The sequence below is a fragment of the Ovis aries genome, chromosome 7, assembly GCF_016772045.2.
Source record: "Ovis aries strain OAR_USU_Benz2616 breed Rambouillet chromosome 7, ARS-UI_Ramb_v3.0, whole genome shotgun sequence".
Taxonomy (NCBI): domain Eukaryota; kingdom Metazoa; phylum Chordata; class Mammalia; order Artiodactyla; family Bovidae; genus Ovis; species Ovis aries.
Window position 1 is genome coordinate 86,651,133 of NC_056060.1, and position 24,974 is coordinate 86,676,106.

The following is a 24,974-nucleotide window of genomic DNA, read 5'->3' on the forward strand; positions in this document are numbered from 1 at the left end:
GAACAGGGATGTTTAAAGATTTGGTCTGTGCCCATGTGACTTTAGAAAGAAAGCTGGTCTTCCCTCATAAATCCTCATTGCAATAGACCACTTATATTTGGCCTGTTAAGTCAAAGCACAATCTATACCAGTCTTATAAGGTACGGAACAGACCTGGCAGAGGAGCCTGGCAGGCTACCGTCCACAGGGTCGCAAAGAGTTGGGCATGACAGAAGCGACTGAGTATACAGGCACACAATGGTGTCATATTCATATTACTGAGGAGCAGGTGCAAAGACACTGGTCATGTCGGTCACATTTCTAGTGAGAAAACCATGGCAATAAGAGGAGCTGGGGAAAGGAACAGAGAAGATGAATTCAGATGAGAAGCTGCCACTTCCCCATGAAGACCAGGAGCAGCTGACTCGAGACAGGCTGAGCCAGGTGGTGTTTGCCGAGGAGTCACAGTGTACACCTGCGGCATAAGACAATTGGCAGGTGAGTGGGAGACGCCCTCTGTTCTGTTCTCTTCTCAACTGAAGCAGAAGGCACAGTCTGCAAGTAGCCAGCTGTCTGTCCAAAACACAGAAGACACAGACACAGCCCTTGTCACAAAGCCCCAGGAGCCCAGGTGTGCTTCAGAGCTGCTTTGCCCAGGTGGTCAGAGGCAGCTGTGCAGGCCTAGACAAGGCCAGCCAGAGGGCTGGCAGGCCCACAGGTCTCCCACTGACTGGCCCAGGCCTGGGCCAAGCAGTGGGCAGTGGCCCTCTATCACATCCAGACAGCCAAGCCATACCACACGCTGGGGACTGCACGGCTTGCTGTGCTCCAAATCAGACGAGCGCAGCGACTGTGTGTCCCCGGTACATGCCCAGGGAACCTCATCCAGACCAAGTCAGGCTCAGCCTGCTCTCTGGCTTCAAAATGACAGCTCTCAGGGCCCGATCTTATCACTCTAGCTTACTACTTATCCTTAGACCAACCACAGTCCTTGGGACATAGCGGGGGCTCAATAAATCACTGTTGAAAGGATAACTGAGATCAGTCAAGATGGCAAAGAATCCTCAGGAAAGCCCATCCTAGAACCATTCTTTTGGAAGCATGAGGAATGTTAAGGAGGGCTCAGCGTAAGTAACAATAGAAGCATCAGTTCTCTGCTGCATTACCTGAGTTCGAATTATGCTTCTTGATAATCCACAGGTTGTTGTAGTCCTTGTGCAAATAGGTGGTGACCTGGGTGGGGTAGGGGAAGGAAGGGGAGGTGGGAGGAAGGAGAGTGTTACCATCAGCACAGTCAGCCACAGGACAGTCAGCAGTGAGCCAGGACTGCTCCGGGCTCTCTCAGAAGCCCCAGCCACCCACCCGAGGGGCCATGTTTCCAGATGGGCCAGAAGCAGCGTTTGGTAAGTGTGGTTTTCTCCTTCCTTCAGCACTTAGAGGCATCTTCCCACAAAAGCCCTTTTGACTGGTCTCTTCGTGCCTCCCTGCATCCTGTCTTTCAAGCTCCAGCCTCCTTGAGGCAGGAAACATGACAACGCAGTGTAACACAGTCTGCAGCACAAAGAGGATTCAGCACATTTTAAAAAGCCATCAAGACCATGCCTCAAACTCTCGACATGAAAAATTCAGGCTGTTATATTTTCTAGAATGTGGTCAAATGAAATGGAAGAAGCTCTATTAATATCTTGTCCTGGAAGCCTGAAATTTTAGCCATAGCCATTTTGTATATGCTAATTTTTAAAAATGGCATGTGTGTATGTGTGTGTACGTCCATGCACACGTATTAATGCTGTGATTAATCCACCAGCAAAAATCTTGGGAACCCCAATAACAAAGGAATAGTTAACATGATGGAATGTCCACAGGAAAGAATATTACACAGAAAACATTTCAGGGCTTTTTTTTTTTTTTTTACCAGCACAGGAAAAGGCTTATAAAATGCTGCTGTTGGAAACAGCTACCATCTATTGCCAGGCCCTGTGCTAAGCACTGGGCACGTCTCATCTCTAGGCTGTAGGTACAATGGTTACCCTCACCTTACTTATAAGGAAACTGAGGTTAAGCAATTCCACTCAAGGTCACACAGCTTGTCAACTAGAGAGACAGGATTCAAACCCAGCCAGCTAATCCAAAGCTCCCAGGATAGACTACATACATACAATCATGTCAAGCATGTAAACAAGCACATAAACACCCAGAAGCAACAAAAATAAACACCTCTCTCTTACAATGTGAGTTTTAATAACTCCAGTTGGATAAAACATGACATTTACTTTCAAAGTGGTTTGGAATTAGCATATAGGAAAAAACTTATTTATATATTATGGCTGCTTTGTTTCAGTGGCTCTTGCTTTCTCAGAAAATATTAGGGCCAATAGTATTAAGAACATACAAGAAATTAAAAGTTTGGCAGCCATAGAGAAATTAAGTTCAAACTCTGGAACAAAAGCCCATATATCTACTTCACCCAACCTGAATTTACTCAAGGATGTTAAGCTTTTGTGGTGCTCATGGGTGCACTCTGTGTTGTTTGTTTATTTTTACAAAAATCATTATTATTAAAATTCCTATTAGAAAAGTCATTTATTTATTATGAATATAAGTCCATGACCTCTTTTTCCCACTGAAACATTTATTTTAACAATGAAGTTTTTTTTATAATATGAGGTCTCCTAGGAACATAGGTATCCTATTACAGTAGAATGTTGTACATCAATCTACATGGATTAACACTGGTCCTCGGATTATGTCTAACTTTTTAAAAAATACTTTTCTATATTTTCCAATTTTGCTTTAAAAACATTTAAAAATCAAGACCTAGAGTTGTTGACAAGACATTGAGAGGTTATTAAGTCCAATCCCCCAGTTTACTGATGGAGACACAGGTGAGGAAGGCTCAGAGACTCAGTCAGTGATAAAGTCAGACTCTCTGTCCCTTGGCCTACATGCTCGCTGTAGATGACTCTCACAACTTCATGTCTCCACCCATGGGCTTCAAGTGGGTAACCCTAGGACCAGCTTCATAGGGCCTTTCAGAACACGGCTCTTTGCACAGTATGAGTGAGTGAGTGTTAGTTGCTCAGTTGTATCCAACTCTTTTGCAACCCCATGGACTGCAGCCTGCCAAGGCTCCTCTGTCCATGGGATTCTCCAGACCAGAATACTGGAATGGATTGCCATTCCCTTCTCCAGGGGATCTTCCCGACCCAGGGGTCGAACTCAGATCTCCTGCACTGCAGACAGATTCTTTACTACCTGAGCCACCAGGGAAGTCACAGCATAGGGGTTCCCAGGCACCACATCTGTTACTACATGACATTAGGAGCAAGGTATCACCACAGAAGGGCAACTGTATGTTAGACTCCTCTGGAAAGCTTAAAACTGAAACAAAAATACACAAGGCATGGGCCGCATCCCAGACTAATTAAGCAAGAATCTCAGAATTTTTTAAAAGCGCTCCAGTGGATTCTATGAAAAAAGCGCAGTCAGGGCTGAAAACCACTGCGCTACAGAGAAGCAGAGAGCCCAGAACGGGAAACTGATACCAAAACCCAATACTCTGGGTCAACTTTCTAGTAAATAAGGAAATAATAATAAGACACTTTGAGATGCAACAGTTTCTCACAGAGTAAAGATTTAGCCCATTTGGCAGGAAGAGAAAGCGCACTTCAAGCTTCTCAGGACAGTAGCCAGCCCTGCAGCCCCCTCCTCCCTCTCTCTCCTCAGGTCACCCATCTGAGAGCCCGGCCCTGACCACGCCACAGAAGCCTCCTGGTCAGAGCTGCCAGGCCTCCCACACGGCCCCGCCCAGGCCTCCTCCTCCACAGTCTCTGCAGCACCTGAACTGCCAGCGTCTCCTGCCCCCGGAGACTCTGCCGGACCCTCCCCTCCTCTTCTCCTCCGGCCTCCCCGTCCACGCCCTCCTTCTCAGCTGCTTCCCCAGCACCACTCTGAGCGCACCTTTAATGCTGCTTTACACACTGCCCTCCCCTCTGCACACCCTTCAGGGCAATGTCACTGTGTCACTACATCTGTATGCTACACACTCACGTCTCCTTCCTGAGACAGGTCCCGGGCCTAGAACACACACCAAAAACTCATCTCCCAAGCCACACTTCCTCCTCCCTTTCTGATTACAGTGAACCAGCATGATCACACATACACTTTGACCTCCTGACCCCCAAACTACAGACCTGATATGGCTCACCCCGGACATCTGTCGGTCTCTGGGCCCTGAATCACTCCCCACCTCTCCCTGAGGACTGTTCACCATCCTGTTATGACTATTGCCTTTGGTCTGCTCCCCCTTCCAATCCATCACACTCCTACTAGAGCTATCTTTCTAAGCTAGCAACCTAATCACATCTTATCTCTTAGTAAGTTTCAATGCCTCCTCAGTGTCAGCAGAACAAAATTAAATCTACTGGAGGCCTCTTCACGAGCCAGTCCCACCAACCTCTCCAACACCCTCCTCCCTCTCAGGTACTGTCCCCACAGCCATACCGACCGCCCTGTCATGTGGACACGGACAGCGTCCCTCACCCGTTCAGATGATACTCACCACTAACCCTTCAATGAGCACTTCACATGGATTATCTCCCCCAATCCTCACAACCTCAGAGATGGAGAGAAGTACCATTTCTTTTCCCTCATTTAAAGATGAACCCACGGAAGCACAGAAAGTTTAAGGAATTTGTTCAAAGTCACACTCTTGTGGAACCAGGATTCAAACTCAGATACACTAGTCTGGTTCCCAGGTCTGGGCTTATAACCTTTACGCTCTGCTCGTCATCCACTCTGTGCCGGCCACCGAGCCAGGCACCAGAGCCTCCCAGGAGCCAGCAGCTGAACAGCAAGGAGATGGAAGGAAGAAAGCGCTCCCAGCTCAATGGGAAGAGGGTTACCACACAGGCTCGTCAAGGATTCCGAGAACGCTGCCCACACCAGACACACCTGACCCAGGATGAGGAAGAGGCGGGACATGGTGGTCAGAGGGGAAGCCCCCAGGGGAAGCCTGGGAAGCTAGAGCTAGCCAGGGGAAAGAGAAGAGGGTGCAGGCGGGGGCAGGGTGTTTCCAGCAGGGGAAACAGAGCAGGACAGCACGGGAAGGCAGAGAAGGGCGGGTGTGCCACTGACCTGCTGCTGGCGGGCGCCCACGCCCTCGGGGTAGAAGTGCCTGTGCGAGTGGAGGTAGCCGATGGCCATCCGCAGGTTCTTCACAGTGATCATGGAGCCGTAGGCCAGGTCTGGGAGGAGGAGGGCAGCAGATGGTGTGAGCTGGCCCGGGGTGGATGCGGCCCCTGACGGGGCTGGGGGTGGCTCTGAAGCCACAGGACCCCCCAGCCCTCTAACAGACTCCACTGGGCCCAGGACTGCGGAAAGCAAGACTTGCAGCTGCCTCCTCACCCCAAGGAAGTCACCTCAGGGGGAGGTCACCCGTGTCTCACCTGTGCCCTCCCCACCCCTCCCCAAGGGAGTCACCTCAAGGGGCGGTCACCACAGTCTCACCTGCACCCTCCCCTCCCCTCCCCACTCCAAAGCACTTCAGAAGAGGCTGGGTTTCACAATGCTATTATCAAAGCACTGTTTATAAGAGCAAAGACCAGAAACAACTTGTCCATGGAATAAAGAAGGAGAAAGTATTTATGTCTTCATCTCGAATGTTCTCCAAGATATAATGTTAACACAGAGAGGCTGTTAAGATAGATTTTTCACTGTATATCATTTTGTGCCTTTTGAGTCTACCACATGCAGTAGTTGCTCAATGAATTTAAGCAAAAAAAAAACCCAGAGTAAACAGCTTACCCGAGAGCATCCATCCTCCCACCACAGGCCCCGGGTTATGGGAAAGAAGCCTCTTGACTGTCCCTCCTCTCCATGCTCCACAATGTGGCTGCCCGCCTGTCCCCACTCCAGGGAAACAGGTCTCACAGCACCTGAGCTGGCTGCTCCTGCCCTCCTTTGTTCATTCATTTTGGTCAAAAGAATCAATTACACAGTGGATGCAAAGGAGGAGGAGGCCCGGCTGTGGACCTAGCAGAGTCCAGTCTTGGGGACGATGACCTCACACAGTGACCAGCATAGGACGACGAGCCCGTGTTCCAGCAAAAGTGTGACAACGTGTGACATGGTGGGAGCCCAGCGAAGGGAGGAATAAATTCTTGCCCAAAGGGTGAGAAGAGGATGGCTTAATGAAGAGAACATAACTGAACTGGGCCTTTTAAATGGCAAGTAGGAATTTGATAACCCCACAGCACCATCCTTCCAAGGCCTCGTGCTGGCCAGCACACACAGCCCCACACGCTGCTGGCCACAGCTGTGTCTTGATTAGGCTGTCTCCCTCCTCAACCCCACAGTGCCCCCTGGACTGCTCCTGCAAAGCCCTTCCCCCGCACTCCCCAGTGACCTGACCTCTCCCTGTCCTCTCCTCTTTCTACAGCTTCTTCTCGGACCACAGCCAACGCCTAGCATCAACCGTCCCTTTTCAAGGGACTTCTTTGAAAACCTCAGCTGAGAGCCCACAGGCCCCACTGCGTGGGTTTCCTCAAGCTTCTCAAAGCCAATGTGGAACCCAACATCTACCTTTCCAAGCCAATTTTTACCTGCTTTCCTATTTCTCATTCCTTCCACAGTCTGGGCAGGCCCACTGTGTTCCAGGCCCTGGAAAGACCACAGGACATTGTCCATGACTCCAGGAAGCAATCTCCTGGGCCCAACCTATCTCGCTCTGTGTGCCTCTAATCCCTGCCCCTTGACCCCCTACAGAAGTGATCTCTTATACCTTCGATCCCCAGAGCTCTGCGCTCCCTCTTTATATACTGAGCTCACATGGCCACATCGCATAGAGATCCTACTCCAGGCCCCATTGCCTCCAACATGGCTAACACGTGCTCAACTAGCCTCTGTGAACAGGACACTCTGGTGGGAACTGACCATTAGCCCCAAAAGGCTCACTCCCCTGCCCCCAGGTTCCCTCTGTTGTCTTCCCATAGCCACACCGGACAAGCCATCTTCTGATCAAAGAGTTCACTGCTCAGGACGCCCTGCTCTGCCTTTCTGTGTCCCTGTTCACTCTCATGAGTGCTCAGACCAGATTTAACTGATCTTTCTCCCACTCTGCCATCTAACGTAACTCAGGCTGTCATATCGTCTTTTCCAATCCAATTCCCAGGAATCCCTCCTGCCCTTCTCTCTTCATAAAGGCCAAGAGACACTCACGTTCAGGGATGGACGCGTTGTGAAGGTTGTTTCCTGAAAGCCGGGCCTGGAAGGCAGAACTGAAGAAGCCATCACCGGGACCGCTGCGGGGGAGGGTGGAGCGGAAGGGAGCAGTCAAAGGAGTGGAAATATGATTTCCCAGCAGCCCTGGGAAGAGCTCTGTGTGGTTGGTTTAAAAGACATACAAGGGAGCGGTGGGCTTCCCAGGTGGTGCAGTGGTAAAGAATCCACGCACCAGTGCAGGAGATGGGGGTTCAATCCCTGGGTTAGGAAAATCCCCTAAAGAAGGAAATGGCATACCACTCCAGTATTCTTGTCTGGGAAATCCCACAGACTGAGGAGCCTAGCGGGCTACTGTCCATGGAGACCCAAAAGAGCCAGACACAACTGAGCACCTGAGCACATAGGCACAAGGGAGTGGTGGCGCGGTGTCGTGGACGGACACAGTGGGTGGAGTCAGAGAAACGGGGGTCCAAACAACAGCTCCCCCGCTAGTCAGGTGAATTCATTCAGTCTCAACGTCTCATTTATAAATCAGGGATTTAAACAAATCAAAAGAACTGTTGTGACTAAATGAGATAATGTATACAAACACTGAGCACAGTTCTGACTCAGTCGCTGCCTTCTAAATGGGAGCTGCCGGTGTCCTTGTTATTATTACCCTCATTACGTGCTCAGGGTCCCCCATCCCGGTCAGCACAGGGGACCGTTTTTAGGGATAAGAGGCAGTTTGGCTACAAAGGCCTTCTCTTCTTCCTTCAGGCCAGGGTACCCAGAAGACAGAACCCAGGAGGAAACCAACCCTGGGTCCCCTTTGGGTCATCCCAGCCACAGACCTAGGAAATCATGCAGCTCCTCCATAGGCTTAGAGACAAGAGAAGGACAGAAGCGAGACACTGGCAAGGCTCTGGCGGTACCTTTTGTTCAGCACCATGAAGTGGACAGCGTAGGTGGCGATATAGAGAGCCAGTGGCAGCACTATGAGGCACAGGATGCGAGCGGTCAGGTGTTTTCCCAAGGTCACCTGCAAACAGAGTCAGTACCGGCGTTGGGCACAGGAGGCTTCACTATGCCTTATGCCTGATGTGTGTGTTATTTCTAAGTTTTTACATGTAAGTCATTGGAGAAGGAAATGGCAACCCATTCCAGTATTCTTGCCTGGAATCCATGGACAGAGGAACCTGGTGGGCTACAGTCCATGGGGTCGCAAAGAATCAGCCACGACTGAGCACATCGGCCCATATGTAAGTCATAATCAGAAACAACTGAAAAACTGGCCATCAAGAGAAAAAGGTATGTGGAAACCCTAAGCCTTCTTATAACACCCAACCAACCAAGCACTGCCGGGGGCTGACACTGGCCAGCCCTCCGCTGCCTGTCCACACGCTCACCCAGGGCCCTGGGCTGTCCCCAGACTGCTGACAAGGCGGGACCTGCATCTTCAGCATCATCACCCCTCACTACCTCTGCCTCCCAGTCACACCAACACCCTGCACTTTCCCTACTCTTCTTGCACTGCACTGGCCCCACCCACCATGTGAACATGAATAAATGCCCCTGATCTTAACTTTGGGCCTCAGCTTTCCCCCAGGAGCCTTCCTGGAATGCCTGGGCCTGGGCTCGCGCCCTCCTCTGTGCTCTCACAGCACTTGTTGGCTGGAACATGACTTATATTTTTCTTTCCATTCTTATTTCTCTCTCTGTCTCCATTGTCTCTAGAGGGCAGGAATCTTGTTTTATTCATCTGCATGTTCTGGGTCTCACACTCAGTGGATGGTCTGTCTATATTTTCTAAATGAACTTGTTGGGACTTAGGGCCAGAGGTGATGGAGAAGTATTACAGCAGAGCAGTAGGTGTGGAGCCAGCCTCTCTTTTCTGAATCCTAGATCTACCTTTCACTATCTGTATGACCTTGGGAACAATATCACCTCTCTAGGTCTGGTTCCCTCATTTGTCAAGGGGGTAATAACTACCTGCCTCACGGGATTGTTATGAAGAGGAAATGAGATGATAAAGGTAAAGCATTTTCCATAATGCAGGACACAGAGTCAGCTCTTAATAAATAATACTGTAATAAACTATAAGGCCCTTCCTGGCCTCCAAGTCCAGAGACTCTGGGTCAGGAAGAGAAAACCGTAAGTTCAGGAAGTCAGCCCACTGTGTTTACTCAAGCCCCATGCATTCAGCGTCTGCCACGCATGCGGCTGAGCCCAGTGGAACAGGAGCCCCTTGGATCATCCGCTGTTGCTCAGTCACTCAGTCGTGTCCAACTCTTACCAGCCCCATGAGCTACAGCACACCAGTCTTCCCTGTCCTTTGCCATCTCCTGGAGCTTGCTCAAACCCATGTCCATTGAATCGGTGATGTCATCCAACCAAAGCACCCTCTGTTGCCCCCCTTCTCCTCTTGCCCTCAATCTTTCCCAGCATCAGGGTTTCTTCCAATGAGTCATTTGTAGAGCATTTAAAAACCAATGCAGGAATGAAAGCCAAAAGAGAACCCCAAGGATGTCAGTCCATCCTCTCCGTTTCTTCCTCTCCAGCCCGTTGGTCATGGCCCAGCCCCTGCTGCCTTGTGCCCTCCAGAGGGCAGCTGGATCCAGCCCGCCTGGGGCCCGGAACACAGCCATTCTGCCCCCAGCAGCAGAAGTGGAGAAAGGCCGCTGGCTCCAGGGAGCAAAGACATTTCTAAAAGTGCTTGGGTTCTCACCATTGAAAGACTGAGGTCTCCGAACAGGTGCCAAAGGTCTGAAAGGGTGTTCCACCCCACTTGCAGGATGATGAAGAGGCCAACAAACTTGACTCCCAGAGCGCCAGCCAGATTAACGCCAGTCAGGCTGAGCCAGAACCACCAGGGGGCAGAGAAGGGCCTGAAAACCAATAAGACATAGAGTTCAGCTTGGCGGCTGGAACCAAACTCAATAGCAAGTGCAGCGCGGGGAGGGGCAGAGGTCCCCGGACTCTGAGAGGCTGCCCTGTGGCCTTTCTCACGAGGGCTCCCAACCTCAGGGACCACACATGGCGCCGAGACGGATGTGGTCTGTGTAACCCCTGAGACTGCGGGAGCACCGTGTAAGAACATCATTCTTCTGGGGAGGAGGGTCATGGCAGCCCTGGCTAAGTAAGTAAGGGGCGTCAAATAAGCAAGAGCTTATTCTTCAGTGGTGACCAATCAAGTGGAAGAAAAAGGAAAATCCAGAGAAGCCCACTGGATTCAGGCGGCCTGTCCCCTGTAAAAGGCAGCTATTACTGAGTGTTACTACGTGTTAGGCACTGTTCTGAGCACTTTGCTAGTGCGTGCATGGGTGCGCAGTCATTCAGTCGTGTCCGACTCTCTGCGACCCCAATGGGCTGTAGCCTGCCAGGCTCCTCTGTCCATGGGATTTTTTCAGCAAGCATACTGGAGTGGGTTGCCATTTCCTCCTCCAGGGGATCTTCCCAACCCAGGGATGGAGCCCGCATCTCCTGCATTGGCAGGTGGATTCTTTACCACTCAGCCACCAGAGAAGCCCCACAGAAGCCCCATTACCACACCCTGTATTAACCCTTTAACTTTCACTACAACCCCATAGAGGCAGAGCCTGTCATCAGCCTCTTCTTCCAGATGAGGACTCGAGGTACAGAGAGGTCATGTAACAGCCACCAGCAGTGGAGCACGGTACTAAGCCAGGCGGTTGGTTCCAAGATCTGCTGTATTAGAGCACTTAGTGCTCAGAGCTGCCGACCCCCAGGTTCCACAGCCTCGCCCCCACCAGAGCAAATGCGCCTTAACAGTCAAGATCTATGTGTTCCTGAACCCTCAGCTCTGGGCACAGTACCTGGCACATAGTATGTACTCAAGAAATGGCAGCTAGGAGGCGATATGGTGCAGGCAGAAGATAAGCCAAACCCAGAGAGAGCTGGAAGTCATGGCCTGGCTGCCATGAAATCAGGTTGCTTCTGGAAAAGCCTTGGCAGAGCCAGCTGTTTTGGTTTGGATGCAATGACTTATTCTACTCTCTTAGAGGCGAAGGATGATCTGGAAAGGACTCTTCTGGAAGAAGACCAGGCCCTCCAGAGCAGCTTTAGGACTGACCAGGGCCTGCAGGGATTCTCTTGATCCATGTGAACCCTTCAAGCCAACCTCTGGGTACATCATTCCCATCCTTGGGTCAGGACTCAGGGCAGGGAGCCAAACAGTTCCCAGGCAACACCTACTCTGGTGCTCTCCCCTCTAGGACAGAGCACGTGAAGAATGAAGTTGTCCTGAGATCTCCTAACCAGCATGGTGCTCAGGAGTGGCTAGCTGGTGGGGTGGGGGAAGGCATTAGGACTCCTTCATAAAGTAACATAAACCTCTACCCAAATCCACCCTCATTGTGAAAATAACAAGACTCTTGAAAAAGACAACTGATATCTTCTTAGTCTTAGGAAAGCAAAAATAAAAGTTATCTATAGAAAACTTCTGTAAATCTATTTTTATAATCTAAAATGGGCAATCTAAAATATTTTTTTAAAGTATACTTGCCTGAAATTCAGCTTCAAGACAAGTCGTCTAGGCACTGTACCCACCCCAACCCTGGACATAATAGAAATTCTCAAGCTGCCACAGCTTCTGATACCCCTTCCCAGAGATGGTATTGCTGACCTGTTGGCACAGGAGTTGTACTTGACCATGCTCAGCATGGCAGCCATGATGAAGAACATCAAGATGGGGTCAAGGAGGATGTACTGGGACAGAGTGAGGCATCCTGTGTCTGAAAAACATGAGCTCAGTGGTCAAAAAGCGGAATCAGAGACAGGCCCCCCCGAGAACAAAATACCCCAGCATTAAGAAACAGTCCCCCTTGGGCTTAACTGCACGTAAGCGTTTGTGCAGTCAAGATTAGATGGGCAAGTGAGTCAACTGGAAAGCGGAAGGACACAGCTTTGGGGTACACCAAAGCCCAATGATATGAAAGAGCATCTCACACTTTCAGGCCATTGACCCCAGAAGGGATCGTGTCATTCATTCAGACAGAGTGATCCTGAGACAAGGGCTCTTGCTAACTGCCACCATCCAAAGTTCTGCCATCATGCTTACATAGCCACAAACTACATATACCCAGGATAGAATCTTAACCATTTCACATGAAGTCTCTGTTGGGAGTTGACTCTCCATGCAGGTGCTGAATTTTTTTAAACAAAATTTCATTACATCATGGCCTGGCTTAAGTCTTTCAATGTCTTTCCATCTCACTCAGACTAACAAACTCCTCGAGATGGCCCTGGTCTCCCTACCCATCCAGCCTCCTCTGCTCTTAAGCTCTGCTCTGGCCTCAGCGTCTTGCTATTCTCTGAACCTCCCAAGGGCTGTCTCACACCAGGACCACAGTACATGCTGTCCCTGCAGATATCTGCTCAAGGCCGCCTCCTCAGGGGGCTCTTCACTGACCACCCTACCTAAAACAGAATCACCCCATATTACTCTATTCCTTACCCTATTCTATTTTCTATGTTGTACTTACTCTTTAAAATGTCAAACTACAGACTTACTAATTTACTTGTTTATTTGTCATCTGCCCCATTAGTAAGCAAGCTCCATGATAGTCCTGTCTCATCAGCATAACCTCTGAGGCCAAGAAAGTGGCTTAGCACAAAGTAGATGCTTGAACGTAGTTCTTGAATGAAAAATGAATAAATGAACTACTGAGGAGGGAAATTAAAGACCCAAGGAAAAAGCCACCAGTCCTCGAGAGGGAGATTCTATAATCTTGCAACCTTATCTGTCAGGGCAAAGTCAGAATCACCCCTAAAGTAACCATCTAAACTGGTTTGGACTTCTTTAAATGTTAAGCTCAATGAGGTCATGAATTCACTCTCATATGAGCCAGGCTAGCAACAGGATCAATTTCTACAGATCAACTCTCAATTATCCATGTGAGGATTATCCACAGAAATAATTTAAATTTCTATTTTGTTTTCCTCTGTCACCCAGCTGCCTTGGAGGCATATGCCCCTGCATTCAAATGAAATTAGTTTAAGGAATGCAAACTAATCTTGCAGACTAAGACTAGTTGAAGTAGAACTGTAAGCCTCCTTCAAACACACACACACACAAACACACATACACATACACGTATTATCCATTCCAAACTCAAATGCAGATAACTTAGAGATAATGTATTCCTTGAGATTACCCATACCCCCTCAACACCTCCAACACGATAAAGGCTTGCTACATACAAGTACTCATATATGTAAGTATCACTAGTGAGTAAAAGGAAATCTGGAATACATTTACCCAGTCCTAAGGTTACTTCAGAACTGGACCCACAGACAAGGATCTTCAAGTGCATTGATTTCTAGCTACATTCATAGAGTGGCAGTCAATTTCCCAAGAAACGTGGTCCAGGACAACTTACCAAAGGTGAGGAGGGCAGCCGTGAGCAGCGCTGCTGGGAGAGACCGGGACAGCTCCAGCACAGTGAGGTAGGCCAAGGGGATGAGCATGGAGCCGAGGAATGCACAGAACTAGGGAAGGACAGGAAAGCAGTCAAGGGACCAACTAAGCAAAGCATCAGGGACCTATCTGACTTGGTACAGACTGGTCTTTTGAGATGGAGGGCCCTGATGACAGATGGCATGACTTGACGACTTTGAATATATTTAAATATGAAAGGGGTAGTGTAATAGTGAAGCATCAAATGAAGCAACATTCACGTTCCCATTGAGCACCAGTTTGTGCACTGACATGAAATCAGCGAAGTTCAGCTAGGGAGGTGTGGGCAGGAGGGCACGCTGGTTTTAAGTGGGAGACTCTGGGGTTGGACCAACCCATCACTGCTAGTTGTGACCTTGACAAAGTCATATCTCTGTATCTCAGCCTCCCCTTCTGTGAAGTGTTCCTACCTCAGACGGCGTACTTTTTAATTTATTTATTTGTTTAGCTTTGGCTGCACTGGGTCTGCGTTGCTGTGTGCAGGCTTCTCATTGTGGTGGCTTCTCTTGTTGCGGAGCACGGGCTCCAGGTGCGTGGGCTTCAGTAGTTGTGGTGCTCGGGCTTGGCTGCCCCGTGGCATGTGGAATCTTCCTGGAGCAGGGATTAAACCCATCTACTGCATCGGCAGGTGGATTCTTAACCACTGGACTACCAGGGGAGCCCCAGGGCTTACTTTTTAGATAAAATGAGCTAAAGTTTATTACCACACAGAAAGTTCTTGATAGACGCTAGCTTCTGTTACAAAACTGGGTGTAAGGAGAGAAATAGCTCTCTGAAGGTATTTTAATATTTTAGAGAATTCTAATGCTATTTCTGCTTTTTCTCCCTTGGTCCTTTTATCCAGTCACACCAGGAACCACTCTTTAATCTATAGGTTGTATTTTGATTTTACAAAAAAGACAGCTTGACGCTTTAGCATCTGGACAGTTGTTTTTCGGTGTGTTTTGTTTTTAACCATCAGTGTTCTCTCTATTCTCCTACCCTATCCATCGAAAGTAATCAGACATACTCAAAGGAATGGAAATTCTCACATTTGGGTTGTCGCTTTTTGTCAGCAAAAAGCAATGTGCCCTGGTGTGAAAGGCAATAGGCTGTTATATTTGGCCTTCTCACTTCCACAGCAAGTTCGTAGTCAGGCTGATATCCGATTCTGTATGCTTGGTGGTGATCAAACATCATTAGGAAGACACAGAATCACTCAAGGACTTGAGGGTAGTAGACAGTCCTTATTTAAAAGAGTATGATATGATTGCACAAGCAAGCCAATGACTAGAGCCCAAATAATCACATGACCTTTATCTAAACTGCTTTGAACTCCCTGAGGGAAGGGATTTGCAAATGCAACCCACTCTGAGAGTTCCACACTGGAGGATGGTTCCTGTAGGTCCAATTTAGCTCTAGGTATGGGGTGCCCCAGAGAAGGAAATGGCAACACACTCCAGTATTCTTGCCTAGAGAATCCTGTGGAAGGAGGAGCCTAGTGGGCTGCTGTCCATGGGGTCGCACAGAGTCGGACATGACTGAAGTGACTTAGCATGCATGCATGCATGCATTGGAAAAGGAAATGGCAACCCACCCCAGTATTCTTGCCTGGAGAATCCCAGGGACGGAGGAGCCTGGTGGGCTGCTGCCTATGGGGTCACACAGAGTCAGATGCGACTGAAGCAACTTAGCAGCAGCAGCTGCTGCATGGGGTATCCAGACACTTGGGTCTTTAGGCCCTGCCGTGTTCTGTCAGGACTGGCGCTGGGACTCAGGGCACAGTGGGACTGGGCAAACATACACTTCCTAAAAACCTATGTGTACCTGAAATCTTCATGGGGAAAAGAGGGAAGAACCTGGTCACGGAGGGTGGGAGTGCTAACGTGTCAATAAAGGCCTCAGAGGGAGGCAGTACTGCAGCAGTTGCGGCCACAGAGGAAGGACATGTAGCCTGTCACTGTGCTGAGGCCCACATTAGGGCCGCAGCAGCCTCCTGGCCGCCTGAGTCCTGGGCTGCCCTCCAATCTGAAACCTGATGCTGCTCGTGGGCAGGGCAACGGGTGACAGGTTGGGCCTGCTCCCACCTGTGTCATCCCCGTATTACCTGTGTTCTCTCTAGCTCTTCTTACTCACCCAGCTCTGAATCTTGACTACAAGGCACAGGTCCAATCACCTCCTCCTCCCCGAAGTCCCTTTTCCTAGACCTGCCACCACTTGAGGGCTTCTGACTGTTAACATTTCTGACTGAGTGTGGCCCCAGGGTTCAGGCAGCCAATTGCAAGTCAGGAAGCCTTACTCCTCTCATTCCCATGTAGCTGTGATGCTCATAGTTGTCCCCAGGCTTCTGGAACAAAAAGGTGCCATCGTACCCGCTCAGGTAGCCGGCGAGACCAATCAGCATCTGAGGAGAGAGGCGGAACATAAAGATGAGAGGCCTCGGAGAGAAGACTCCGTCTCCTCCACACTGCCCTCCCAGCTGCACCCAGACCTTGGCTTCCCTGACAACCATCCACAGGAGGAGCCCCCAATATGACACTTTCTCCGGCAGCTGCTACAGAGCAAAGACTCTTTTGTTTACAGAGCTCACGGCTTGAAACAGATCCTCTCCTGTGTTAAGGCCAAGTCCTTGGGTACAGTGAAGACTGAGTACTTAAGAAGAAAATAACCCCAGTGTGAAGGGCAGGGCTAGTGAGGGGCTTCCTCATTCAGCCTTCTTTCACTTGCTGTGAAGTAAAACACGACAGCTCATGGACGGAGGCTGTGGGCAGGGGCTGATTCCTGGGAGACTGCACCACTGAAAGGAAAATGAGGCTCCAAGTCAGGATGAGGAGCAAGGAAAGAGGCCAAGTGGCTACACACCAGGCATAGAGAGAAGGGGAGAAAACGGGGAGCACAATGCAGATGGATGCACCTCCCCAGAACGGAAGGGAAAAGTCCCAGTGGAAACAAAGCCAGAAGGCTGGTTTCTCCTACTGCCAGTCTTCCAAAGGGAGGCCACCCTGGCACATCCCCAAACTGAACACATCAACTGCAAACTAAGCCTGTGAGTTGTGAATCCCTCAAAACGCTCGAGAGGATCGGCCTCTTCATTTCTCTTTCCTTGACCATCAATAGTGTAAAACTTGCTTTTTCACACATATAATCAGAAGCAGCTAAAACCTAAGAACTGTCAGCAAATACCAAGTGTCGGTAACAGCCCCAGGCTGCCTGGGCCCAACCCCTGCACTCGAGCTGGGCTGTGTGGAGGGAAAGCCTTGCCCAGCAACGCTGTTTCTGGGGGCTCAGATGTGGACCACTAACTCACTTTTTTCTCTAAGTAGTTCTAAACAGAGTCACTCTCCATAGTCCATGTCAAGACATAGAAACCAAAACTCAGCAGTAAATTAATATAAATCCTTATTTAAAAAAAATAAAGAGGAATCCAAGAGTCCAGAAGTTATATTTAATGTCAATTAATTTAATAGAAAGTAATATAAGGTATTGAGAAGACGGAGCCATCTGAATACCCAGATGAACTTAAACTGAGAAGTGACAATCAAATGAATGTTCCTTCCCACCTGGGATCTCAGAGGACAAGCTCACCTGGTGCATAAATTCCCAGACAGCTGGGCTGGTGGCACAGCAGGAGGAAATGTACAGGTGACCTGGATCTCGGTGCCTCCCATATGAGGTCTCTAACTGGGGACAATACTTAGTACTCTCTGAACTACAAGTAATAAAGCCTTCCTCGCATATGACTGTAAGGCTTAGAGCAGATGCCAAAGGTAAAACATCTGGTACTCTGCCAAGCATTCAACAAGCACTAAAAATTCAGTTCCCTCTCAGTTCCAGTAAGGTTAAAAGTAGTCCTGAGGGGATTCCTAGGTGGCCCAGTGGTAAAGAATCCACCTGCCAATGCAGGAGACACAGGTTCGGTCCCTGGTCTGGGAAGATCCCATATGCCGTGGAGCAACTAGGCCCATGAGCCACAACTACTAAGCCTTTGCTCTAGAGCCTGGGAACCTCAACTACTAAAGTCCACAAGCCCTAGAACCAGCACACCACAACAAGAGAAGCCCCGCAACAAGAAGCCTGCACACTGTAATAAAGAGTAGCCCCCGCTTGCTGCAACTAGAGAAAAGCCTGAGCAGCAACAAAGATCTAGCAGTCAAAAATAAAAAATTAGAAATTTAAAAAGTGAAATAAAACTTTTTAAAAAAGCGTGTGTTAGTCGCTCAGTCATGTCTGACTCTTTGCAACCCCATGGACTGTTGCCCGCCAGGATCCTCCGTCCATGGGATTCTCCAGGCAAGAATACTGTAGTGGGTTGCCATTCCCTTCTCCAGGGGCTCTTTGCAACCCAGAGATCAAACCTGGGTCTCCTGCACTGCGGGCAGATTCTTTACCATCTGAGCCATCAGGGTAGCCCACTCTGCTGATTTTCTAACTCAAGAACTCATTCAAATCAGTATGAATAAGAGGAATTTACTAGAAAAAAATGCTGTCATAAAAACATAAAACACTAATGGCTAACAAACATACAAAAAAAATTTTCAGTTTAATTTAGGAAGACATGCAAATGGAAATACTTATATACCATTTTTTACTTTCAAATTGGCAAAGTTTTGGCAGTGTGATCACACCAGTGCTAGCAATGAGGTGAGGGAAGCAAGCGCCCTCATACACTTTTGGTGGGAGTACATATATTATCACATTTTGCAGGATAACTTAAAAATGTCTAACTCAAATCTAAATGTGTACATCCTTTGCCTCTTCAGTTCAGCTGCTGAGGCTCTTTTAGCCACACCTGCACAACTATGAAAAGACAAATGTACAAGGAAGTTCACTGCATTATCCTTTGTAATGACTCAAAACTGGAAGTAACATAAATGCCCACCAGTAGAAGAGAGGCAAAATAATTTATGGCTTACATGTATAATGGAATATTATATAGCCACTAAAAAGAATGGGGTACATTTTATATGCTGATGTGGGGAAAAAGTAAGATATATTTAAAATACAAGTTGCTCAATTTTAGTCTGTTTCTATTGGCATATATAATGTGCTGTTCATGTGTACTAATACATACATGTGAATAAATGCATACACACTTGTATTTGTATAAAGTTTCTGAGAGGATATATGAGAAAATGTTAATAAAGGTGGCTCTGGTGGCCTCTGAGGAATAGAAATGTGAGAGAAGGTAGCTTTTGACCTTTTATTTCCTTCTATTTGAATCAAATTTCTTGTTATATGCAGGCATTTTTATTTCTTTTGAAGCACCTATTTCCCTGGAGCCCCTGGCACTCAGGGCTGGGGCCAGTGTGAAGCAGCAGGCATTGGCCTCAGTGCTATAGGAGAAAACTTCCTAGTCACCACTTCAAGGGGTTTTTGTTTTCAGTTTGTTTTTTTTTTTTATGTGAAGCATTTTTTAAAAAGCCTTTATTGAATTTTTTACAATATTGTTTCTGTTTTATGGTTTGGCTTTTTGGCCTTGAGGGCATGCGGATCTTAGCTCCCTGACCAGGGGATAAACCTGCACCCTCTGCATTGAAAGGTGAAGTCAACCACTGGACCACCAGCTCCCATGGGGCTTTCTGATTCTTTGACTAGCTTGGCTTCAGAACCTATGGAAGCTGCTTTGCTCATCAGTCTCTTTCAAGCAGGTAGAGCACAAGCAGACAGACTGCACTCCCTGGTGGCAGCCTTACAAAGAAGCCTCCCATGTCTCCCTTCACACCGGAGCCAGATGGGAGGAAGGGAAGGCTTCCGCAAAAACAACGCCACCAGTGTTCTCACGTCTTCACTGCGCTGAGCACTCAGTTCAGTTCAGTTCAGTCGCTCAGTCGTGTCTGACTCTTTGCGACCCCATGAATCGCAGCACGCCAGGCCTCCCTGTCCATCATCAACTCCCAGAGTTCACTCAGACTCACGTCCATCGAGTCGGTGATGCCACACAGCCATCTCATCCTCTGTCGTCCCCTTCTCTTCCTGCCCCCAATCCCTCCCAGCATCAGAGTCTTTTCCAATGAGTGGAAATGGCAACCCATTGCAGTACTCTTGCCTGGGAAATCCCATGGACAGAGGAGCCTGGCGGGCTATGTGGGGTCGAAAAGAGTCAGACACAGCTGGGTGACTAACCAGCAGCAGCAGCACATACCATAAAATTCACCATTTTAAAGTGTACAATTCAGTGGCTTTTAGTTTATTCACAAGGTTGTGTGACCATCACCACTACCTAACTCCAGACTATCTCATCACCCCAAAGAGAAACTCCACACCCATTTGCAGTCACTGCCCAATCCTCCTTCCCCCTTGTTACTGTTGTTGTTTAGTCGCTAAGTCATGTCCAACTCTTTTGCGACTCCATGGACTGTAGCCCACAAGGCTCCTCTGTCCATGGGATTTTCCAGGCAAGAATACTGGAGTGGGGTGCCATTTCCTTCTGCAGGGGATCTTCCCCACCCAGGGATCAAACCCAGGTCTCCTGCACTGCAGGCAGATTCTTTACCATTGAGCCACCAGGGAAGCCCTGGCAACTACTAATGTAAATTTCTCCATGGATTTGCCAATTCTAGATATTTCATATAAATGGAATCATATAATATGTGGCCTTTTATGTCTGACTTCTTCCATTTAACATAATGTTTACAAGATTAGTTCATGTTGCAACATGTGTCAATACTTCTTTCTTTTTATGGCTCCATAATATTCTAACTCCATTTCTGAGCCCAGAGAACTCCTAAAAATACCAAAGGTTTCCCATGAAAACAGCTGTTCTGGGATGTCAGAGGGTTCTTTCTACAAGCCCACGAATTAAACCTCAACCTAAGACTGGGCTCCAACCCTTAGCAGCGTGCAGTCCACCACATTGCTCACCTTTCCTAGAGGTGGGTGCACATCAAAGAAGAAGGTGCGGTTGATATAGTAACTTCCCATTTTTCCAAAGTGAGTCTCATCCCAACTAAAAAGAAAACAGAAAGAGAAATGAAATTCTTAACATCATCATACAACCCAAATAGCCTTAATACAGCATGGTTAAATTTACAGTTAAAACCCAAGGCTACAAGTTTCAAGCAATTAATGAGAAAATCTGGATTTTAAAAAAGTTCTTTTAATGCAAGTAGTTTGAGGAAACAAGACATCAAGCTGGTCCTTAACCTGCATTTAGACAGAAGATAAAGGCTAGCAAATACCAACCTGTCATCATAAATTTAAGTTAAATCTATACTTATTCTGTATCTTGAGTTTCTATTTATTTTAAAAAGGCAAAGAGTTTCCTATACTATAAAAAGTTTTGCAATAAGTTTTCTTCCAAGTCTGCTAACTTCTAACCCCAAGACTACTAAAAACTACATTATTTTTGCTGTTACAAACTACACTGTGGGCTGGAGTCTGATTTTGCTCCCAACCTTGTGATAATTAACCTCTGACTGTGAATTCTGATCTTGCTATAATAATGGACATGAGTCTGAGCAAGCTCTGGGAGTTGGTGATGGACAAGGAAGCCTGGCACGCTGTAGTCCATGGGGTCACAAAGAGTTGGACATGACTGAGCCACTGAACTGAACTGAACCAGTATATAAAAAGTGACAGCTTTCTCACTAAGTTAACAATCAATCTAAAGCCCATCTTCATTGCTGCTGCTAAGTCACTTCAGTCGTATCTGACTCCGTGTGAACAAATAAGACGGCAGCCCACCAGGCTGCCCGTCCCTGGGATTCTCCAGGCAAGAACACTGGAGTGGGTTGCCATTTCCTTCTCCAGTGCATGAAAGTGAAAAGTGAAAGGGAAGTCGCTCAGTCGTATCCAACTCTTAGCAACCCCATGGACTGCAGCCTACCAGGCTCCTCCGTCCGTAGGATTTTCCAGGCAAAAGTACTGGAATAGGGTGCTATTGCCTTCTCTGAAGCCCATCCTCATTATTTACTTGCAAATTACCTTGCAAGGAAAGAAGTGATTCTAACACACTAGCTTTTAAACATAAAGTAAAAATCCTGTTCTTCTACAAAACCACAGTAAACCTTTCACACCCTACATGCGGGCTTTACAGTGGAAGGCCAGTTATCCAGCAGAACCTGGCCATTTGTGTGTGTCAGTCTCTCCCTGCAGCTCAGAGGAGCAGTTGCTTTCCAGTGACTATCCATCCCCAGGTCAGCTTCAATAAGCAGTTATTGCTGACCTACAACATGAGGGGCAAAACACGCTCTTAGCAAAAATACAGGGTTCTTTTGTTTGTCTTACTCCCTGGGTCTAATAGCTAGGCAGAAGGGTAAATCTACTCCTGCATCTGCTGAGCACAGGGTTTGACATGAAATGAGGATGGTGACCTGGTGACGTCAAACGGAGAAAATAACTTCCAAGCAGCGTGACAAACAGACTTGCAGAAAAAGAGAGCGATAGATCCGGTCCCAGCACTGCCACCCACTGGGTGAGCATGACCCTGCAAAGTCACTCACCATCTCAGGACCTCTTTTCTCATCTACATGAAGCAGACAATAATAGTATCTGCCGGTCCATCTCCCAGGGAGTTATCAAGTAACACACGTGAGAGAACCCTGCAGACTATAGTCCCACACATGCAGGGCACTATGTAAATTGTCCCAAGATTTGTGGTTAGTTTCAAAGTCTGTTTGGAAACATGCTGGTAAAGGAGTATAATATTTTTACTTTCAAGTAAAACTAGTAGTTATATTCACACTTCCTCTTGGCTTCCACTGCATGTTTGCAGTAGGAGATAGTCCTCCCAGGCTCTCTCCTGTTCCTACACACCTTGCAGGATATGCCAAGAATGCAAGGTCCTGATAGCTCTTTACTCAGGCCATTTCTCTGGGTTATGCTTCCAGCAACCTAAAGGAAGACACAGAATCTCCCTCTGGGACAGCAAGCAGTCTGGTTTACTGCTCATTATAAAACAGCGGATTCCCCAAGCTCCATACACCTAGGCTGTGATGCAACCCACTGCATGTGCAGGCATTCACCCATGCCCAGGGCATCACATGGGGCACTAGGGGCAAGCGGAGCTGATGCCAACATACTGATGCCCATCCTGCTTGCTGTACTGTGAGAAATGAAATTGGCTGTCTCTGACCCAGGACTTTGTCTCCTGACAGCATCCATAAAAGTGACAGACTACTGATTAGTTGGTAAGTAGGGTAAAAATAAGGGCTTCCCACATGGCACTAGTGCTAAAGAACCTGTCTGCCAATGCAGAAGACGTTGGTTCGATCCCTGGGTCCAGAAGATCCCCTGGAGAAGGGCATGACAACCCACTCCAGTATTCTTGGCTAGAGAATCCGATGGACAGAGGAGCCTGGTGGGGTACAGTCCATGGGGTTGCAAAGAGTCGGGCATGACAAGTGACTAAGCATGCACACAGGGTAAAAATAAAACCCTAAACCCTGATGAGCCAAGGATGCTGAGTTATAGTTTTCCTTAAGAGAAAGGACTTGTGCCCTCAGGGACAGGGGTACGGGATGACAGAAGACTCCCTGGATCTGGTAGTAAATGCTCTTGCCCAAGTGGTGGGGAAGGGAGGTAGCAGGAATCTTCCACTGGCCTACCTATGAACAAGGCTGAGTGGAGAGAGGCAGAAATGAAACAAACTGTCTGAATGCTGCCTTGGTTACTGCTCACATTCTTCTGGGTAAAAGCAGGAAAAGATGTAATCACCAGTATGGGGCAACCAGCTGAGGAGCCCCAGTCAAAAGGCAATATGGATGCAGCTGAAGAATCACGGAGCTCCCAAAGCTTACCTTAATGGTGCCCACAGCAAGGACCTTGCTATTCCATACAGAACTCTGGGTAGAGTGAAAATATTGAAAGGTCCTTGGATGAGCTGTGTGCTCAAGCTCAAAGTGTGCCTTGCTCAGAGATTCGGAGCCACTCTGTCCCTCTGGGTCCCATGATCCCGCCCCTCTGCCACAATCTGAGCTGCTTCAAAGAGAAAAACGACGAAAGGTGAGGTTAAGGTCTCCCTGTCCCTAGAGGGGACTATAAAGGCCACACATACCCATCTTAGCATCATGAGGAGAGGGGACTCAAGCTCAAGGTCCTGTTGGATACAGGAGCACCCTAGTCAATCCCTTAGAGTTTTGGAGACAATCTGCCAGGTGCAGGGGTTACCAAAAGTGCCAAGGACTGCAGGGAGGACCAGAGCAATGAGCACAGGGACTGAAAGAAGAGGGTCCCTAAGCCCAGGGGCTCACCAGACACAGGAAAGTAAACTGGGAAGAAGTGGGGCAAACCTATCCAGGGACTACAGGGAAGAAAGGCTTCCTCCTGCCCCCTGCATCCAGCACTGCCCAGACTCCCCACCTGGGAGTGGCGTAATCTCTAGGTGGCTGGCTGTAGCTCCCGATGCAGGCCGATTAGACTTGTTAGTTCAAAGAGCAGGGAAAGCACCCAAATTTAACTGACAGGGTCTAAGCCAAGTTCCTATCTGGGAAGGAAAGGTAAAGTGCCATTGTGGGTGGGGCCCTTGAAACTCCTGCTGTGGCTCCCACTGCTGGATGCATAGTTGTATTTATCCTATGCATGTCAAAGATTATCCCATTCAGGGACCGCTGTATAGTGAGAGGTGATCCTGTCCCCTCCGAAGGGGTCCTAGAGAAACAATATAATCACAAAAAAGGGACCGGCGGGCAGGTTCTCTATGAAAGCAATGCCATCTGCTGGACATAGGCTTCAAGTACATACCTTTTTAAAGAAGCAACTATCAACCTACTCCTAAACTCTTATTGAAATTAAGAGCCTGAACCATAGTCTTTGGCCTGATCGTGTTGCTTTGAAACTGGCTAGCAAGGAAACTGCTCAGTAAGCCTCATTGGTGAAACGGAAGTGGTATATTCAAGAGCATAGCTGGCCTGGCCCTAGAAGCATCTTGATTTTTCAAACAGAGGTGTTAGCTGTCCCTTTGGAAGAAACTATCTTCCACTCCACTACCGGCAGCAAAGCCCCTGACTCAGTGAGGTCTTGATTCCCAGAGTTTCCTCTTAATGTTTGTGACTGGTTTACTGATGGTTTGGCTAATCTAAAAGCTGATGGTAGCCACAGGGCAGCAGCTATCATCCAGCCCCACTGACAACTCTGGAAAGACGACTGCAAAAAGGGTTCACTGGCACAAGGCACTGAATCAAAAGTCAACACCTGTGCCTTAGATGAAAGAAACAGACAAGTAATATTTTTACTTATTCTTAGGCTTTTGCCATTGGCCTAACCATCTGGTGTGTCAGTTGGAAGGCTACATATATTAAGAAATTTAAAGCCCCCCTCTTTGGAGCCAATCATGGCTGCCTGTCAATGGGACAATCTGGATCTCTCATGAAGATACACCCTCAGTAAAGGCCAGTATTTT

At 48.2% G+C, this 24,974-nt stretch overlaps 1 protein-coding gene across 6 annotated transcripts in view; it reads right to left on the reverse strand.

Annotated features, from left to right (window-relative positions):
* Nucleotides 1-24,974, reverse strand: part of POMT2 (protein O-mannosyltransferase 2) — a 41,891-nt gene that overhangs the window by 12,367 nt on the left and 4,550 nt on the right. For 5 of the 6 annotated variants that reach the window (XM_015097206.3, XM_042252791.1, XM_015097205.3 and 2 more), the window contains exons 2-10: nt 20,498-20,582; nt 15,936-16,040; nt 13,581-13,689; nt 11,825-11,933; nt 9,908-10,067; nt 8,115-8,221; nt 7,198-7,280; nt 5,116-5,225; nt 1,146-1,212 (exon numbers count right to left, since the gene is read on the reverse strand). In XM_015097206.3, coding sequence (XP_014952692.2) covers nt 1,146-1,212; nt 5,116-5,225; nt 7,198-7,280; nt 8,115-8,221; nt 9,908-10,067; nt 11,825-11,933; nt 13,581-13,689; nt 15,936-16,040; nt 20,498-20,582 — 935 coding nt within the window. The remainder of the gene's footprint in view (nt 1-1,145; nt 1,213-5,115; nt 5,226-7,197; nt 7,281-8,114; nt 8,222-9,907; nt 10,068-11,824; nt 11,934-13,580; nt 13,690-15,935; nt 16,041-20,497; nt 20,583-24,974) is intronic. The other variant, XM_042252792.1, reaches the window with a different exon arrangement.